The 20,091-nt window shown below is 50.3% G+C and overlaps 1 protein-coding gene across 1 annotated transcript in view; it reads left to right on the top strand.

Moving 5' to 3' along the window:
* EEPD1 (endonuclease/exonuclease/phosphatase family domain containing 1) overlaps positions 1-13,988 on the top strand; it is an 82,760-nt gene extending 68,772 nt beyond the window's left edge. The window contains exons 4-7 of the mRNA XM_014941601.1: positions 4,418-4,552; positions 6,270-6,402; positions 13,177-13,371; positions 13,482-13,988. Coding sequence (XP_014797087.1) covers positions 4,418-4,552; positions 6,270-6,402; positions 13,177-13,371; positions 13,482-13,681 — 663 coding nt within the window. The 3' untranslated portion in view covers positions 13,682-13,988. The remainder of the gene's footprint in view (positions 1-4,417; positions 4,553-6,269; positions 6,403-13,176; positions 13,372-13,481) is intronic.
* The last annotated feature ends 6,103 nt before the right edge of the window (positions 13,989-20,091 follow it).

Raw genomic sequence — 20,091 nt, 5'->3', positions numbered from 1 at the left:
TGGGAAGGGAAAAAAAAAAAAAAGAGTCGGAGGGAGAAGCGTTCTCCTGGCAGCATTTGCACTGAGCTATTTTAATTTTTATTTATCTCCCAAGTAATGTCCAGCCGGGGATGAGTCAGCCTGGGATTATGGCCCAGACCAGCTCCTCTGCGAGCCTTCAGGGAGGGCAGAGAGCACAGCCCGTACTACGCGCCGCGTCTTAACAATCTGCCGTGCTTCTAGTTTGCAGGACTTTTTTTTTTTTTAAAAAAAAACCCCGACAAAGCTGATCTTTTTCATTTTATTTCTTTTTTTCCCCCCCCCTCCCCCTTTTCCTCTCTCTCCAGTTCTGTACGGAGCTGAACCAGCCGACGCTGCCAAACATCCGCAAGTGGAAGGGCCCTAGAGGATGTTGGAAGGGTGTTGTTTCCGAAAAACCCTCAGGCCAGCTACACAAGGTACATTAATCCCCAAGTCTGAACTTTGCCTTTGCTCTTTTTTTTTTTTTTTTTCCTCCCCCCCCCCCCCCCCTCTAACCAAGGACATATTTTGAATGTTTAAGGCAAAACATCTTGCAAATCTTTTTTGGCGAGGTTTGCATCTCTTGTTTTTTTTAAGGTGACTGTTCCTACAGCTTTCAGTTTGACTGTGTGGTTGATTTTTGGGGAAGAATTGTTTTTCCTCAGCCCATGGCACGTTCATAAGGAGGGAGGTGTGTGTGTTTGGGGGAGGTATGGTGCATAAAACCAGTGTAGAAACATAGAAGAAAGGCAACGCGTTAGGAGAAGGAAAGAGTCCTTGGTTTTGCCCCTGGCAGGCTGCAGTACTTGCAAATTTTTTTTGTAGTAGTCGCTTGAGCTTGTTCCCTAGCTTGTTCTCCTTCTGGTGAGACCTCACCTGGAGTATTGTGTGCAGGTCTGGAGCCCTCAATATAAGAAGGATATAGACCTGATGGAGAGGGTCCAGAGGAGGGCCACAAGGATGATCAGGGGGATGGAGCACCTCTGCTACGAGGACAGGCTGAGGGAGCTGGGGTTGTTCAGCCTGGAGAAGAGGAGGCTCCGGGGAGACCTAATAGCAGCCTTCCAGTACCTGAAGGGAGCCTACAGGAAGGCTGGGGAGAACCTGTTTAGAAAGGCCTGTAGTGACAGGACGAGGGGCAATGGCTTCAAGCTGGAGGGGAACAGATTTAGACTGGAGATTAGAAGGGGGTTCTTTACTGTGAGGGTGGTGGAGCACTGGAACAGGTTGCCCAGGGAGGTGGTTGAGGCCCCATCCCTGGAGATATTCAAGGAGAGGCTCGACGAGGCCCTGGGCAACCTGGTCTAGTTGGGGGTGTCCCTGCTGACTGCGGGGGGGTCGGACTAGATGGCCTTTGGAGGTCCCTTCCGGCCTGGGAAATTCTATGATTCTATGATTCAATGTTGGGAAGAGCTGCCCGTTTTCCTCGTTTGCAAGGGAAGACCCCGCAGCCTGCTGTCCTCATCTGGAAGAGGAGCTTGTCTTCTGTGTTCCCCAAAGTGCTCCGTGCAGGTATTGGAAATGTGCTGCCGGCTCCGTTTGAAGTCCACACTGTGCTGCACTGGGCTGTCCCAGGCACCATCTTCTGCTGTGGGAGCATATATATATCTATATGTACTGCAGTGAGGTGTCAATTTATAAGGAAGTGACACCTGCTACCCTTGGCTATTCAAGTAGCTATGTCTGGCTGGACGCCACTAACAATGCCCAAAAGCGCATTCTCCCAAAGGAAATCTCTTTTTTTTTCCCTTTAAGGGCTCTAATGAGATTTCAGAGCAAGGACCTCCTCAGGCTTGAGCTTGTTGTAGCTGAACTGATCATTCTCACGATGCAGTTCACAGAATCACAGAATGCTATGGGGTTGGAAGGGACCTCTGGAGATCATCCAGTCCAACCCCCTGCCAGAGCAGGTCCACCCAGAGCAGGTTGCACAGGAACGTGTCCAGGTGGGGTTTGAATGTCTCCAGAGAAGGAGACTCCACCACCTCCCTGGGCAGCCTCTGCCAGGGCTCTGCCACCCTCACAGGGAAGAAGTTCCTCCTCGTGTTTAGATGGAACTTCTTATGGTCACGTTTGTGCCCGTTCCCTCTTGTCCTGTCCCTGGGCACCACTGAAAAAAGACTGGCCCCATCCTCCTGACACCCACCCTTGAAGTATTTATAGGTGTTGATCAGATCCCCCCTCAGTCTTCTCTTCTCCAGACTAAAAAGACCCAAGTCCCTCAGCCTTTCCTCCTAAGAGAGATGCTCCAGGCCCCTCCTTATCTTTGTATCCCTCTGCTGTCCCCTCTCCAGCAGTTCCCTGTCCTTCTGGAACTGGGGAGCCCAGAACTGGTCCCAGTGCTCCAGATGGGGCCTCCCCAGGGCAGAGCAGAGGGGCAGGATGACCTCCCTCCATCTGCTGGTCACCCTCTTCCTGATGCCCCCAGGATGCCATTGGCCTTCTTGGCCACAAGGGCCCATTGCTGGCCCATGGTCACCCTGGTGGCCACCAGGACTCCCAGGTCTTTTTCCTCAGAGCTGCTCTCCACAGTTGATGAAGTTGTGCCCTCAGCTTTTTCTTTTTTTCCCAAGAATTATTAAGAACTGTCTCAGAGTTTTTCTGTTAAATCCGGTGTCTTTAGCAGGCAGCTGTTGACAGCTGGTCTATTCTTCCACATCTTTCCCTGTAGCAGCTTTCAGACTTTAGACTTCCGACTGGTGGAATAATTTTGTCAGTGTTTTAAAGGTGAGCTACCTAAAGAATCTACCAAAGGATTTTTAGCCAACCTTAATACTTTCTTTCAAGGCTCACGGGAGGTCAGCAGAGCAGGTGACAGTGGTTCATTTGCAGCTGAAACGGAAAAACTCTTTCTTGCGATGGATTTAACTACCATTAGCTAAGGGTAAGGGCGTTCAAATGATACCAGGGAAAAAGGTGTCTGAGTAACAGGAGTAGAGGCTTTGGATTAGATACCGCTGCCGGTGCAGCCGGGGCAGACAGCTTTCTGAAAATGCCAATTCCACATCCCAAAGTAATCAAAAAATCCTATGCAGCGTGATGAAAGCAGAGCCGAAAGGAGCTGAGAGATGAGCTGGAAACGTTCGAGCTGGGAAAGAGACGGGGAAGATTGACAGGGCTGAGAGGCCTAGACCAGGTTTGACGCCAAGAGGCTGAAGGAGCCTGGATATTTTTAGCTTGCGGGTGGCAGAAGTCTGTGAGATGGCGTACGGCGTGAGGAGATGGAACAACTGTGCCAGCATCATCTACTGCCAGCCCCAGCACTCACCCACTGAGACCACGGGGCACTGAGCTCAGGGTTAGTTAGACAAATAATCCTATGGGTAAAAAACCACCGCCTTGTTGACCGTGCTCAGAGGAATCCAGTGCCTTCAAGGAATCACAGAATGGTTAGAGTTGGAAGGGACCTTAAAGACCTTAAAGGGACCCTGGTGGCAGGGACCCCTCCCCCCAGACCAGGTTGCTCCAAGCCCCATCCAGCCTGGCCTTGAACCCCTCCAGGGATGGGGCAGCCACAGCTTCTCTGGGCAACCTCTTCCAGGGTCTCACCTCCCTCACAGCAAAGAATTTCTTTCTGGTATCTCATCTAAATCTCCCCTCTTTCAATTTAAAACTGTTTCCCCTTGTCCTATGGCTCCACTCCCTGATCAAGAGTCCCTCCCCATCTCTACTGTAGCCCCTTCAGGTACTGGAAGGCCATTATAAGGTCTCCCTGGAGCCTTCTCTTCTCCAGGCTGAACAACCCCAACTCTCTCAGCTTGTCCTCACAGCAGAGGTGCTTTGCTGGGACTAGGAGGAAATGAGGGACCGTATCAGCCCAAACACGTGCACAAGAGGCAGCATCTTTACCTTTCACCCCTGTGGTGGTCCTGAACACACTCCACCTCTATAAGATAAAAGAGCTTATTAAATCCTTGGCTGGACCAAACAGAGCTGAAGTTCCCTGGGTGTCTGACAGCCAGCTTACAGGCACAGGGGGCTGCAAGTAGCAGAGCAATATGTGTTTCAGCTCAACGTGCTCGGTCTTCAGTGGGGCTGCCCAGGGAGTCCCTTCCACATCTGGTGAGGCTTTTAGCTGGGATGAGATAAAGAAGTGTTTCTACCTGTTTCTTCAGCTCCTGCTGATAGACCAGGATGCTGATCCTCCTTTGTGCTTGTGCACGGGGAGTTGGGCTTCCTGCCCTCGGCAGGCACCAAGCATGGATCCAAACCTGCATCATCTTTTATTGTCTCTACATCTTCTGGGAGTGATGTACACCACTGTGGTACTGAAACCTGTGGGCAAAACTTTCACCTAGGGGGCTGGGTTTGGGCAGAATGTTTTTTGGTTTCACCTCCTAACTACTAGCTTTTCTCTTCTTTTTTTTTTTTTTTTTTTTTTTTTTTATTTTTTTAATTTTAACATTTAACATTCCAGGGAGTTGAGTATTCTGGCTTCCTCTGGGATACGACAGCTGGCATTGAACTGAAGGTTGCTTCATTTCAGGAGAGTGCACAGACGAACGGCAATGGGAAGCACTCGTACCCTCACCCCTATCTTGCACATTTCAAGGTAACTGCTCTGGCACCAACCAGCCCTTGCAGAATTGAGCTCTTATTCAAAAATTCGGGGTAAGAAGCTGGAAAGACAGACAGTCTTCTAACAGATAAAAATTTGCATGAGGCTGTAGCCCATCTCATCAATTCAGCGCTGTCTCATAGCTTGATTGTAGGTCAAGGCCACGAGACCATACCCATATAGAGCCTTTATGGGCATGGTAGAGCACCAGAATCTGTCCTTTGCTCAGCTCCTGTGGGAGCAAACCCTGCCACCGGGCAGCACTGGGGTTGGTGGGTCTTCAGTAGCATCCACAGCCACTGAGAGCATGACAGAAGTCACCAAGCACCTTCTTCTGCTTCTACCAAATGAACACAGCAGAACCAAGGTGCGTAGCCAGCAGCTGCCAGCCACGGGGCTGTGATTCCTGTCAGTGCCACAAATTGTGAGTGGAGAAGGGTAAGTGTAGACAGAACAGAGATCTAGCTATCTAGAAGGCACAGTGCTTCTAAGAGACTTGGGCTAATGTGTCTGATGTTGCTGGCATACTGCAGAGTTTCCATTTTCAAGCTTTTTCGCTAGGCTTAACCCATCCAGAAGAATATGGTGCATTTTGGAAAGTGTTCCCAAGTGTAAAGAGCCTTTCACCCCACAGGATGTGAGAGAAGCATCCAGTTTGGGGCACTCGACATCTCTGGTAAATGCTTTGAGAGGAGCATTCATAAAACATTAATAATAAATAAATTAATATTAATATTTATTAAATAATACTGCAAATAGGTCAATATTAGGAGTGAGTGTTTCTTGTGCCAAGTTGAGTCCCAGAAAGTAAGCAGAAGATTGCAGGAAGTCAACAGCTCCTTTCAAGGTACATTAAGTTTCTTGGTTAGCCCAGGCTAATCACAAGGGGGTAGTAATTAGGCTGTGTAATGACCACAACATTATTTCTAGCTTATTAACAACTGGTTTTGCATGAACTGATTTTCATAAGCAGCCGGCTTCTTTCTGCAACCCTGGTGGAAAGAACCTGTGGGCTTATGCAAACCCGTTTCCCCAGAATTGGGGAACAGGTTATTGCCAACAGAGCTGCTGCAAAACACCTTCCCCCTCTTCCTCCCAAAAAACAAGGCCAACCAAAACACAGAATCACAGGATCACATGGGTTTGGAAGGGACCTCTGGAGACCATCTAGTCCAACCCCCTGCCAAAGCAGGGCCACTCAGAGCAGGTCCCACAGGAACGTGTCCAGGTGGGATCTGAATGTCTCCAGAGAAGGAGACTCCACCACCTCCCTGGGCAGCCTCTTCAAGGACTCTGCCACCTCAAAGTGAAGAAGTTCCTCCTCATGTTGAGGTGGAACTTCTTATGTTCAAGTCTGTGCCCATTTCTTCTTGTCCTGTCCCTGGGCACCACTGAAGAAAGACTGGCCCCATCCTCCTGACACCCACCCTTGAATTATTTATAGGTGAAGTATTTATAGGTGTTGATCAGATCCCCCCTCAGCCTTCTCTTCTCCAGACTGAAAAGACCCAAGTCCCTCAGCCTCTCCTCATCAGAGAGATGCTCCAGGCCCCTCATCATTCTTGTAGCCCTCACACACCGCACACAGAGTGGAAGGAGTCCTAGGCACCCAGATTTACTTCCCAAAGTACTGGGAACAAAGCCTGGGGTTACTTTGTGACTTCCCAACCCCTGTCTCCACGGCATTGATTTCTCCTCCTTCCTCCCCCAGGTTGGGATGAATGATCTCACACTGGTCAACCTTCATCTGGCCCTGCCGCCCTCGCCCGGAGAGAATGCCGGGAAGAACCACGACAGCCACAAACTGGCAGCCTTTGCACAGACTTTGCAGGAGACCCTGAAAGGTAGGGGGGGGTGTGGTATTTTTTTTCCCTGCCAGCTACCGCACACACGCTGGTCATCTTATCTAATCCAAAGGAATTTGAAAAGAAAAGAAAGAAAATCCACCTCGGTGCAGGTTTCAGAACTATCCTCATCAGCTTTATGTTGCCTTTGCTGGTATTTTGTATCTGAACGATGCATAGTGTGGAAAATTGGCTTTTCCTCAGCTCGTTGTCTTGTAATCTCTCCTAATTAACGCAAAGAGCACAGGGCATCCTCCTGGCTTTGAGGCTATTTTTGCCAATGAAGTTCCTTCTGATTTCACGCTAGTCGAAGAGCGAAGAAAAGACACCAGGGATAAGCCCCTGTTTTAAAGTGCTTCGTGGAAATGACGCCTACCTGATATCAGAGCAAAGCTTAATGGCTTTTTTTTTTTCCCCCAAAATAAATAGATTCTATATACTTACTTTTGGATAATTGGAAGCACTTCAGAAAAGCCATTACAAATCAGGAGATGCCTGTTAATGAGAAGAGACCAAATGCTGCTGGGTGTAATACCCAGGATAATTGTGTTGGGATTCAAATACGTTGCTCTGGTTTTATACCAGGATGAGAAACACCAGAATTTAGATCCGAACCTGAGCTATGTAATAGCCAGCTGTATTTCTTTACCTCGTTGCTGAGAATTTGCTTCTTATTCTGAGGCTTGCAAATGAAACTCCATTTCCTATGAAGCGGAACAGCACGTTTCAGATTTAAAATATTGCTGATCTTTTTATAGGGATAGAAAAAAATCCAGCCCTTTATTTACCGCTTAAGGAAGATGCAAAAGGGTTTCAAGGTTATTTGCGTGGTGATTTTCAGCTTGGCCCAGTTTAGCAAGGTTGGTCGCTTGAAACCATCAATACCCCTCTTGTATAACCCAAGAGATATTTGCAGTTTTTATGCCTGCTCTGTTATTTTCCCTTTTGAGCTGCAAGAAGTCAGTCGTAGCTATTTTTAAGTGCGACCGGTTTAAGTATTCGTCTACGTATCTTGAAACTGAAAAGGTTAAAGGTAAACAAAAGGATTGTTTGTTTAATCCCCAAGGGCTGACCTGAGACACGGAGAGACGTGGAGCTCTTCTGAAGTCAATGGGGTTGCATTTCTGCCGCGTCTAAATTTAGCCTGTCAGTCTTGGGGCTCCTCTTCATTTCATGTTTTTATTTTCGTACGGCAGGCGTGTGACTGGAGCTTTCTGTTTGTTCTTGGCTTAGTCTTTCACCAAAGGAGGCGATTCAGATTCCTCTGAGCTCGTGGGATGCAGCTCCTGTTTTGTAAACAAGCAGTAGTGCACACGTGTCACTTTGAAGTACTGAAGTACCCGGCCAAAATCAATGCCATGCTTAAAATTACTGCCATCCTTCCATTTCTTCCAAAATCAATCCATAAAATATGGGTAATAAGAACTGATTCATCTGCGGGTACTGCAGTAAATCAGAATTTCTGCTCCCATTTTCTAACAGACTCCTACTCTTTTAATCTTTCATTCTTACCAAGAGGCATGTGAGCATCTGAGGGAATCTGGTTACTACCCACTGTCTCCTGTAATGCAGAATCATAGAATTGTCCAGGTTGGAAGGGACCTTTCAGACCATTGAGTCCAACCATCAACCTCACTCTGATCAAAACCATCACCAAACCATGTCTCTAAGCACTAGGTCAACCCGGCTTTTCAATCCCTCCAGGGATGGGGCCTCAACCACTGCCCTGGGCAGCCCAGGCCAATGTGCAATAACCGTGTCCATGTAAACATTTTTCCTGATCTCCAATCTGAACCTCCCCTGGCACAACTTGAGGCCATTTCCTCTTGTCCCATGGCCTGATCCTTGGGAGAAGAGACCGACCCCCCCTGGCTACACCCTCCTTTGAGGGAGTTGGAGAGAGCCAGAAGGTCTCCCCGTCAGACCAGTGGGTCCTTCTTCATTTTTTCCCTCTTTCTTTCCCTTCAGCAGTACCGCAGAGATGCCGGGGCTGTTTGCTGCTCATAGCTAACTCCCTGCAGCAGCCCTTCTGCCTTCTCTCAAGGACTCCTCTTGTCCATTTTCATTGTGGTGACCACGGGTGGCACACAGGCACTATTCTGGATGTGCTAGTAGTGCGTGGACCCAGGGTGGAGCAGGGTGTTGGCTTAGTCATCTTCTCCCATCTGGCTTGGCCATAGTCCATGGTTTACTTGTGCATTGGGCACTAAGCTTAGAATCATAGAGCCATAGAATCACAGAATGGTTAGAGTTGGAAGGGACCTTCAAGATCATCCAGTTCCAACCCCCTGCCCTGGGCAGGGACACCTCCCACCAGCCCAGGTTGCTCCAAGCCCCATCCAGCCTGGCCTTGAACCCCTCCAGGGATGGGGCAGCCACAGCTTCTCTGGGCAACCTCTTCCAGGCTCTCACCACCCTCACAGCAAAGAATTTCTTTCTGGTATCTCATCTAAATCTCTCCCCTCTTTCAATTTAAAAGGTTTCGACCTTTGAGACATGGTAGGGAGCCTCTTAGCAGATGATAAACCATCACATCCCTCTCATCATCTGCTTCTCACTCTCTCCAGGAAGGATTTGGTGGGTTAAGGGTCTGTTTAATTCCCGAGGAGACTCATCTGGGCCACAGGAAAGTCAAGGAGAGTGTCCTGCAGGTGTTTCTTTGGCCTACCATGAGGAAAAGGAAGGTTTCCTGGTTCCTGCAGGAAAGCAGATTCCAACACTGCAGGCTTTCTGCTGGCACTTGGAAGTCCCCCAGCTGGTGGGGCTGGCCCGCTGGTGCTCAGCTGCTGCAGCACATGGAGGAGTTACAGCAGCCCTTGGCTCTGCTGGGTGGGAGCCACAAAGTCACTGGTGAGTCTGAAGATGCATTTGCAAACAGACTGGACAGGACGAGAGGAAATGGCCTCAAGTTACACCAGGGGAGGTTCAGGCTGGATATTAGGAAAAATTTTTTCACCAAAAGGGTTCTCAGACGTTGGGATGGGCTGCCCAGGGAGGTGGTTGAGGCCCCATCCCTGGAGGTGTTCAAAAGACGGGTTGATGTAGTGCTGGGAGATATGGTTTAGTGATGGGGTTGCTTTTTGTTTGTTGTGTGGGTGTCTATTTCTGTCAAAATTAGGTTGCCGGTTGGACAAGATGATCTTTAAGGTCCCTTCCAACCTAGAAGATTCTGTGATTCTGTGACTTTCTCCTCACCTAAAGGAGAAACCAGACTTCTCCTCACCTCTGTTGAGAAGGATGGGGCTGCTTTGAGCCTGATGGGGCTCATTCTCAGCCCTTCTCCTGCCTCTGCCAGCTCCAGGTGTGACAGCACAGCGGTTTCGTGTCTTGTCTGCTTCCCGAGACCCCAACAGACATCAAACAGCAGGAGGGAAGGGAGCAAACCTGCCTGGATCTTCCCGGGGGTCCCCCAGCAGAGACAAGGGGAAATGAAGGTGGTGGTCACCTAGAAAATCAGTGGTACCTGCTTTTCCTGCTCAGCCCAGGGCTGCCCAGCCTTTTGCCCGGTGTTTTGCAGTCACGGGGAGCCCCAGAAGCTCCTGTGAGTGGGGAGCAGAAGCAGTCCCTTCCCTCCCTTGATGGCAAATTGGGTTTCAGCTTCTTTTGACGTGCCCCAGCCTATTTCCTCTGTCAACTTGAGGCTGTGTCGTGATTTTGCACTTAGCTATTCTGCTTGCACAAGTTGAAACGGGTGGAGAATGCAGTGATTTCCTCCCTGGACGTGCCACAGACTGGCTTCTCACCTCCTCCTGAGCACACCTCCAGGTCCTGGGTCTTCTACCCTCTGCTAGTTCCAAACTGTCCACAACGGAGCAGTCAGTTAAAATTGTCACCTCTGAGTATGGTTCTTTTCATAGATTTTTCATTTAAAGGAAATAGGTTCGAGGATTTTGGTAGAAGAAATGTTAAGTATTTTAAGAAGGGGAGGGAGAAAATTTTGCGTGGGATTGAGATACTTCTGTTAAGATCCCGTCCCCTCTCTCATTTTCAACCACCACCATCCAAGAACGTGCTCCAGAGGTTTCTGGAATGACCTTTCCCCACGTATATGGCCAAGCTGAAAGCATGGAAGGAGCTGAGGTGGTCCCGGGCCATGAAACAAGCATTATTGCTGAAGGACCAAGATGGCACAGTCACATTTCAGGCTTTGCTGGTCCTGCCAACCAAGAGATCTTGGGTTTTTGCGATAAGATACATGGAAAACCAGCAGCTCCCAGCAAGAACTGCCATCCCATTAGACAAGCACTGATTTTTCAAGTTATGAGGGAGCTTAAAACAGCTCAGGTTCAGATTTGGGGTTTTTTGTATCTTTTAAAGATGGGAAGGCCCCTGTCACAAACAGAGTAACATTTAAACCTCTTGTCATTTCCAATGTGATTTGTGGCTTGAAAAGGGCAGAGAAACCACAAATAGTTCTGCTGCCTTTTCATCACCCCCCTGCGTCTCAGCAAGCAGCATGGCTTGAAGTATTTATTTTTGTAACTCATACACTGTCAGTCCCTCTGCTCTCCTGCCCTTTCCCAAATCAGCATCCAGGCGGCACAAGGCAGGAGGGGAACGGGTTTTGTTGCTGAACTTGCTCTCCCTCTCCTGGCTCCTACTTCTACAGCAACAGCACTACATGGGGAGACTTTATCAACGCCTACAAGTATCTCAAGGGTGGGTTGAAGGAGGAGGGAGCCAGACTCTTTTCAGTGGTTCCCAGTGACAGGACGAGGGGCAACGGGCACAAGTTGGAACATAAGAGGTTCCACTCAAATATGAGGAGAAACTTCTTCACGGTGAGGGTGACGGAGCCCTGGAACAGGCTGCCCAGGGAGGGTGTGGAGTCCCCTTCCTTGGAGATTTTCAAGACCCGCCTGGATGCTCCTGAGTAACATGCTCTGACAAGCTCTAGGCAATCCTGCTTCAGCAGGGGAGTTGGACTAGATGATCTCTATGGTCCCTTCCAACTCTAAAAAATTCAGTGAAATTCAGTGAAATGGGGAGGTTTATCCATCAGCACTGGGTACGGTCCAGCAATCCGTCCATCTAACCCATCTCCTCCCAGGCTTCAATCCCAGGAAGGATAAAGCTTCCAGGCTCTCGTAGTTCTTCTTCAAAAGTCAGCTTCTGGATGACTTTTGGTGCATTTCTGCCTCCCTTTTAGCATCTTCCTCCTTAGAATCATAGAATCACAGAATGGTTAGAGTTGGAAGGGACCTTCAAGATCATCCAGTTCCAACCCCCTGCCCTGGGCAGGGACACCTCCCACCAGACCAGGTTGCTCCAAGCCCCATCCAGCCTGGCCTTGAACCCCTCCAGGGATGGGGCAGCCACAGCTTCTCTGGGCAACCTCTTCCAGTGTCTCACCACCCTCACAGCAAAGAATTTCTTTCTGGTATCTCATCTAAATCTCCCCTCTTTCAATTTAAAACCATTACCCCTCATCCTATGGCTCCACTCCCTGACAAAGAGTCCCTCCCCATCTCTCCTGTAGCCCCTTCAGGTACTGGACAGGGCTGTAAGGTCTCCCTGGAGCCTTCTCCAGGCTGAACAACCCCAGCTCTCTCAGCCTGTCCTCACAGCAGAGGTGCTCCAGCCCTCTGAGCATCTTTGTGTCCCTATTCTGGACCCGTTCCAACAGGTCCATGTCCTTCCTGTGCTGAGGACTCCAGAGCTGGACACAGTGCTCCAGGTGGGGTCTCACCAGAGCAGAGCAGAGGGGCAGAATCACCTCCCTGGACCTGCTGGCCACACTTCTCTTGATGCAGCCCAGGATACTTCTCTAGTACCAAGCTGTAACGCAGCAACATCTCTGATCAGCCATCAGCATTCTTGAGTTTGTCTTATCAGACACTCCTGGCATTGGGTTGAGAAGGGCACTGGGGCTCCTGTGTTGTCCTCTTACCACAGCTGGGATGTCTCCATCTGTCTCCATCCCCTGCGAAGCTAGGGGAGCGCATGTTGTGGATATGAAATTGGGGTCCAGAGTTTCTTTTCTCACTCTGTTAGAGTTGGCACGACAATGTAACGGAGGTCATTTTCTATTCACGGAAAATTTTTAATGAGCATTTCAAGCCACTCCCTTTGTTTCTTGGAAAAATCAGCCCTAGACAAAATCTAAGGCATCCCAAGTTGAGCAGTGTCCCCGCAGTCGGCCAGGCAACGGAAAGCTCCTGTCGTCAGGGAACGTCCATGTGGTTTGTGAACTCATCTTCTGCCCTCAGGCTGCTCCTCGGGCTTGTTCCTTGGGTTTTCTTAGATGCAGCAGGTTAGAATGAGCACTGCACTTTTGGGACTCTGGGATATACCAACACAAGGCTGTATTTTCCTGGGATCCTCTGAGAAGTCCTTGACTCTTACAGCAAATCTATGAAAAGACAATGTCGGGACAAGTTAATGTGTGGTTCTTGCATAAAAAGGAAAAAAAAAATAAGCTTACAAAGTCACAGATTCCTAAAACCCTCTAAGACAAGACCAGAACTGCTTGTCTTTGAGTGTGTCACTGACAATGAAGAGCAAGGAAAGGACACCAATATAAATGAGATGATAATTGGATGCGGGCATGAAATGTGTATTGACTGTTTTTTATTGTCACGAAGAGAACGGCCATCAGTAAATAGCCAGTGAAAAAAGGCTTTAAACAGCGTTTCTTGCAGGAATTCAGAGTAAAGTCAGCCTTGCTGCTTGGTGCTTGTATTTTTCCTCCTCCATTTAATCCTCTCTCCCTCTTTCAGTTAAGCGATGGATGCCCGTTCCTCCCATTCATTTCCATTTTTTCCCGTTTCCCAGGAGAAAAAGACGTCATCATCCTCGGAGATTTTAACCAGGCCCCGGACAGCAGCGACCACGACATCCTGAGAAAGGAGAAGTTCCATCACCTGGTCCCTTCCGGCACCTTCACCAACATCAGCACTAAGAACCCACAAGGGTCCAAGTCTCTGGATAACATCTGGATCAGTCGGAGCTTGAAGAAGGTCTTCACAGGTGAGGTTGCTTTTTGGTGAGGTCCTGTAGCCTGCGGTGAGGTTGGCGGCGCGCGTCAAATTTGGGAGACATCACTTCTCTTTCTTCTCTGCGCTTCTTTTTCAACGCAGGGCACTGGGCTGTTGTGCGAGAAGGTCTCACAAACCCCTGGATCCCCGATAACTGGTCCTGGGGTGGGGTGGCTTCGGACCACTGCCCCGTGCTGGCTGAGTTTTACCTGGAGAAGGACTGGAGCCGGAAGGAGGTGACGCAGAACGGGAACGGGGTGGCGGTGGAATGCAAAGACCCCCACGCCAAGCATGAACGATGACGTGAACTTGAGGGTGCCTCTTCTGCTCCCCGGGGAGCAGCCCAAGGCTCTACTCGCCCGTGGCCCAAGCGGCAGGGCAGGACTGCGTCCCCTTCTCCCTCCTTCCCTCTCTCCTCCCCACGCCTAGACGGTGGCAGCACTTGATTTCGGTGGCCCTGGCTTTGTGCCCCTCCTTGGACACCCCTGAGGTGTCTCGGGGGGCAACAGAGCCATCTGCAAACTTCTCCTGGGGACACAGCGGACCTTCCTGCGCCTGGAAATTTGGATGAGAGTTGTACAGAAAATAAAGTGTACTTTTAATACTGTACCAGAGCTTTGCTAAAACGCAGGGATTTGCTGGGGGAACGGTGGGGGGGATAGCAATGGTTATTTTCCTGTGCCTCCTTGTAAATTGAGGCAATAAGAGAGGCACCAAAAGGAGAATCATGGAATCACAGAATTGTGAGAGTTGGAAGGGACCTTCTAGAGACCATCCAGTCCAACTCCCCTGCCAAAGCAGGGCTGCCCAGAGCACATCACTCAGGAGCATCCAGGTGGGGCTTGAAGATCTCCAGAGAAGGGGACTCCACACCCTCCCTGGGCAGCCTCTGCCAGGGCTCTGCCACCCTCACCCCAAACAAGTTCTTCCTCCCATTGGAGTGGAACTTCCCATGGTCCAGCTTGTGCCCGTTGCCCCTCGTCCTGTCACTGGGAAACACTGGAAAGAGTCTGGCTCCATCCTCCTTCAACCCATCCTTCTTGGCAGGTCCCAGATGCTCTTCAGCACTGGCAAAAGCTGCTGGAGCTGGTCCCTACGTGACCTAAAATGAGGTCAGAGTGTTCCCTCTGAGTGGTCAGCCTGGAGAGGCCCCGTTCCTCCACACCCCCATGTGGATGTGGGCGCCTCTTGTCCTTCCCTTCCTCTCTCCTTACGCTCCTGCAAGGGTGCATTTTGCCCCAGAAGGGCTTCCTGGAGCTTGGCTTTGGCTTTTTGTTCGGTGTGCAGCATTCACTGTTGGTTTTTTCCTGCACGCTGGCCTTCAGGAGCTGGGAAACCACCAACCTGCCCCTCTGCAGAACCTGGGCCACCTCTCCAGTGCACTCAGCTCTGCTCCTTGTTGGAGATCTGGCAGGAACAGCTCTTGTCCTCTAGCCTTGCAGCTGGCCTCAGAGAGGACAGGTAGCCCTGAGTCTTTGTCTAGGAGTTGGTGTTCTGAGCAGGGCTCTGCACTGGGGAGAAATAGGTCATACGTTGGTGGCAGGTCTATAGATGAGTCCACACTCACGTGGTCACTTGCAAAGGGGAGGGGTAATGGTTTCAAACTGAAAGAGGGGAGATTTAGATGAGATACGAGGAAGAAATTCTTTGCTGTGAGGGTGGTGAGAGCCTGGAAGAGGTTGCCCAGAGAAGCTGTGGCTGCTCCATCCCTGGAGGGGTTCAAGGCCAGGCTGGATGGGGCTTGGAGCAACCTGGTCTGGTGGGAGGTGTCCCTGCCCAGGGCAGGGGGTTGGAACTGGATGATCTTGAAGGTCCCTTCCAACCCAAACCATTTGATGATTCCAAATGGTAACCTAGAGGGGAAGCATAGGAGGACTAGAAAAAGCAGCTCAACGTCTGCAAAAGAAATGGGTTCAGTGTAAAAGGCGCCGAGCTGCCCACCAGCCCAGGAAAAACTCCTGACAGCGGTGCCACACCGATGGAGAGGTGGTAACTGAGGGCTTTAGAGCAAAAAAATATCCTACTCTTGTAACTTTTTCATTACTTTAACTTTCTGAAATGTCATCTCATTTTGGGTAGAAACAACTGACCGCACTCACGTGGAAACACGCCCAGTTGACTCTTTCAAACAGCTTTTCTGACTAACCCTGGAGGAAAGGGGAATAGTCTGGGTGTGACTCGGGCTGAGGAAGGTTTCGTTGATGTTTCAAGAGTTTGGGTGAATGACCGAGTTCAGAGCATCAGACCAAAAACGTACCTTTATCTGGCTCAGCATCCCCTGTTGACAATCGGAGGTACAGGGGTTTGTCCCTGGTCATTAAAGAAACCAGCAGGAGAATTTGGCTCCAGCTTTTATTCCAGATCCTTGCTGCTGCTCTTGCCTTTTCTACCTAGCACGAGTTTGCTGCCCCCCTCCTCCCCCTTTAATTTGAGTGGCACCAGAATCCCCCAAGCAACTCTCCCAGGAGCACTGTGAAATACAAACAAGGATGCGGTGGAGTCGCCTTCGTTGAATGAGCATCACGTGGAGATGAGTGGCAGCACCATTCCTAAGAAGACACTCACTCTCTTGCACCAGCTCGTGTTTGGGGCTGTGATGTGAACACGTCTGGAGGCTGAAATGACTTTATAGCTCTAGAAATAAAACTTGAAAGGGCCAGATGCCATTTAATCTGCTGCAGGTGTAAATCAAGGCAGAGGCACCCAAGCCTGGAGAAGCACCTGCAGGCTCCTGCCTGGGTGGTTGGTGGTCTGCAAGCAGCAGCAGTTGCAGGAGGGCCCCTTTGCTTTAGCTGATGAGTTGCTAATTAGCAGTCTGCTAGCAAGGCAAACGAGCTGAGCCACTCCCATGACCCCTGTGTGAGCTGTAGGGAAGGTTAACGAGGCTGGGCTCATTAACCCAGAGGTTGCTGGGAGGAAGCAAGGAGCTGTGGGAAGGTGTTTATCTGGTGAATAGAAAGATGCCTTGGAACAAGATGAGTCCTGAGGGGTCAGAGGGAGGAGAACAGAGGAGTTTGATACCTACAGGTCTCCACTTGCATCAGTATGAGGTATGTGACCGGTTACCTCGTGTTGGGAATCAGCAATGCCTGACCCTCTTGCTGGTCTCACTGGTTTTAAAAAGCTTGCTTTGCTTTTTGCGTATATTGTCCTCGGAGGGGGATGAGGTGGCTGTGAGGGGTCTGGAGCACAAGTCTTACGAGGAGAGGCTGAGGGAGCTGGGGGTGTTCAGTCTGGGGAAGAGGAGACTGAGGGGTGACCTTATCGCTCTGTACAAGTACCTGAAAGGAGGGTGTAGAGAGACGGGGGTCGGTCTCTTCTCCCAAGTTACAGATGTCAGGACAAGGGGTAACGGCTTCAAGTTGCGCCAGGGGAAGTTCAGGTTGGATATTAGGAAACACTTCTTTACTGAAAGGGTTGTCAGGCATTGGAATGGGCTGCCCAGGGAGGTGGTGGAGTCACCATCCCTGGAGGTATTTAAGAAACGTGTAGACATGGTTCTTCAGGGCATGCTCTAGTGCCCAAGATTACTGGTTTGTGGTGGGGTGCTGGGGTGGTGTGGGGGTTTTTTTGTTTTTTTTTTTTGTTTGTTTGTTTGGTTTTTTGTGGGTTTTTTTTGTGGTTGGACTCGATGATCTCTGAGGTCCCTTCCAACCACCATGATTCTGTGATTCTGTGAGCCTGCTGGATTTTGAAGTTCCCGAGAGCATTTGTCATGTTATGGTGGCCCAAGCTGCGGTGACGGCTGGCTTCCTCTCACGGCTGGGGGAACAAACCCGAATAGCACTTCTGTTCCAAGATGCTTCCAGGAGCAGCTCTCCTGGCCCAGCTCTCTGCAGCTCTATTGCCCTGGTGGCCACGATGGAGGCAGCACAGAAACACAGTCTTTCTTGCAAAAGGCCTTGCCTGTTTTGGGCTCCCCTCAGGAGCCCAAATTTTGCAAGGCTGGGTCCTGCTTCATAAGGAATGTCGCCAACAGCTACAGACTTTTTTTTTTTTTTTTTTTAAAGTGTAGTCACTTAACGGAAGGCAATTCACACAGAACCCCAGAATCTTCTAGGTTGGAAGGGACCTTAAAGATCATCTTGTCCAACCGTCAACCTAATTTTGACAAAAATAAACACCCACACAACAAACAAGAAGCACCACCATCACTAAACTGTATCTCCCAGCACCACATCAACCCATCTTTTGAACACCTCCAGGGATGGGGCCTCAACCACCTCCCTGGGCAGCCCAGTCCAATGGCTGAGAACCCTTTCGGTGAAAAAATTTTTCCTAATCTCCAGCCTGAACCTCCCCTGGCACAACTTGAGGCCATTTCCTCTTGTCCCATGGCCTGTTCCTTGGGAGAAGAGACCGACCCCCCCTGGCTACACCCTCCTTTCAGGGAGTTGGAGAGAGCCAGAAGGTCTCCCCTCAGCCTCCTTTTCTCCAGGCTCAACACCCCCAGCTCCCTCAGCCTCTCCTCACAAGACTTGTGCTCCACACCCCTCACCAGCTCCCTTGCCCTTCTCTGGACCCGCTCCAGCCCCTCAATGGCTTTTTTGTGGGAAGAGGCCCAAAACTGGACACAGCCCTCGAGGTGGGGCCTCCCCAGTGCCCAGTCCAGGGGGACCAGCACCTCCCAAATCCTACTCCCCATGCTGTTCCTGACACAGGCCAGGATGCTGGTGGCCTTCTTGGCCACCTGGGCACACTGCTGGCTCATCTCCAGCCCACAGGTGACCAACACCCCCAGGTCCTTTTCTGCCAGGCAGCTCCAGCCACTCTGCCCCCAGCCTGGAGCGCTGCAGGGGGTTGGTGTGTTGCTGTTGTTCTCCTGAGCTGCAGGAAGCGAGGCTGAGCCGTGCAGGCATTTCCCAGCCTTTGACTTTCCAGATTTCAGGCTTCCACACAGAGTTCCTAGATGGGAAGAAGTTCTCAAGAGGCTTGGGGTTGTTTTTTTTTGTTCAAGAGGCTCGTTTGTTTTTTTCCGAAGCAAGACACAAAGTTCTCCTCTGTGCAGGGAGTCACGCTGTCTCCGAAGCAGAGCTCTGGTGGGACACGTAGCCCACAGCAGCTTCTTCTCATCCTCAGAAGAGATGTGGCAGCCACTCTTTGTGGGTCTGTCACTGTCCCCAGTGAGGTGTTGGCCACAGCTGGTTACTGCTTTGGGTATAAGCAATGTCAGGAGGCTGTGAGTCTGTGATCAGGTGCCTCTAACGAGAGGCCACACATCTATAGGACAGTATATAGTATAGACAGACGTGTACATTCAACTGCACCCTTGGCTACTGGGGTTATAACATAAAATGAAATTATTTTGGTTGATTTTTTTAGGTTTTTTTGAAGCCTTAAGTCATTTTTACCTCCATATCTGGAAGTGAAAAATCAAAGTAGCTCAAAGGACCCCCAGGTTATGTGTGCTCTTAGGAAACACCTGGCTGGGGGACCCTTGGGTGACCCATCCTCCCAGGTACCTCATAGCCCTGCAGGATGAGATGTTCCCAGCCTGAGGGACGCCCAGAGGTGTCTCTCTATGGGCTGGATGAAAGCACAGACCTTCTTTAAAAGCAATTGGAATGTGCACAGACCTGAACTGCCATACTCCTGGAGCGTTGTGTGAAGAGGCAACACGAGGAGCACCAGCACGGAGCGATGGGAGCACTTTGCCTCCAGTTCTCAGGGAGCCACCTCCAAGGAGGGAACCTCTTCCTTTTCCAGGCCACCCCTTCAGAACCTCCTCCATCCCTTGGCACGTTGGTAGATGAGAGGGTCTGCCTTGCAGCTGGGTGGTTACTTTATGTCACCCTTCTCTTGTTGCTCAAGGTTATGGGGCATGAAGATCACCCACCGTGTGTGCCTGGCTGGTCATCCATCTTGTGGGTACTCTTGTTTGGAGGAACCTCAACCTGATTCTTCCGACTGCAGGACTATTACTCATTTTCCTATTAATTTTTGTGGTCGTGCTACTCTTCCTTTTTGCACGTGCGGTTTCCCCAGCTGCTTTAAAGGGACTTCTCCCCTTGTCTTCATCCACCCAAGTGCTCCCTTGGTTGGGAAGGTGCCAGAGGTGAAGCGTTTGTGCTGGTTTTCCTCCCTGCCTTCTGCCCTCTGCCTGGGGGAATGTATGGAGGAACACGTGGAGACCCCAAGGGTGGTGACACAGACCGTGCTTTGTCCTGTCTGTCCCAGAGGGGACCGAGAGAGTAGAACATCTGCTGGTACCACCAAGCTTTGCTCTAGGCTTAGAAATAAGCTGCTCACCAGGCTGGGGACCCAACGTGGCTCCTTTCTGTCTGCAGCGACGTAAGAGGCGGGGTCCCAGGTTGGGAAGGTGTGACCAGAGCTACACTTAACCACCTGGGTGGTTTGGGGTTCTTTTTTTTCTTCAAAACAAAAGGAAAAGGATTTCTTTTGCTCTTAGGGCAGGACTCCCTCCTGGGGAGGAAGAACCCCAGGCACCAATAGAGGTTAGGGGTGGATCTTCTGGATAGCACTACTGAGGAGAAGGGTCTGGGGGTCCTGGTGGGTAGTAAACTATCCATGAGCCAGCAATGTGCCCTTGTGAAAAAAAAAAAAAATCAGTTCAAATTTGTTCCTTTCATAAAGAACCAGCCCTTTCATGTACCCCTGGATCAGCAAAGCGAGCCAGGTTCTTCCATGGTGTAGCTCAACCCATCTCTGCCCAGCTTTTGGCTGCGACCCCTGACTTGACCATCACCCATCT

The sequence above is a fragment of the Calidris pugnax genome, unplaced genomic scaffold (genome assembly GCF_001431845.1).
Source record: "Calidris pugnax isolate Ruff unplaced genomic scaffold, ASM143184v1 scaffold23, whole genome shotgun sequence".
Lineage (NCBI taxonomy): Eukaryota > Metazoa > Chordata > Aves > Charadriiformes > Scolopacidae > Calidris > Calidris pugnax.
Note: the sequence above shows the minus strand (reverse complement) of the source record. Positions and strands in the feature narration are given on the sequence as shown.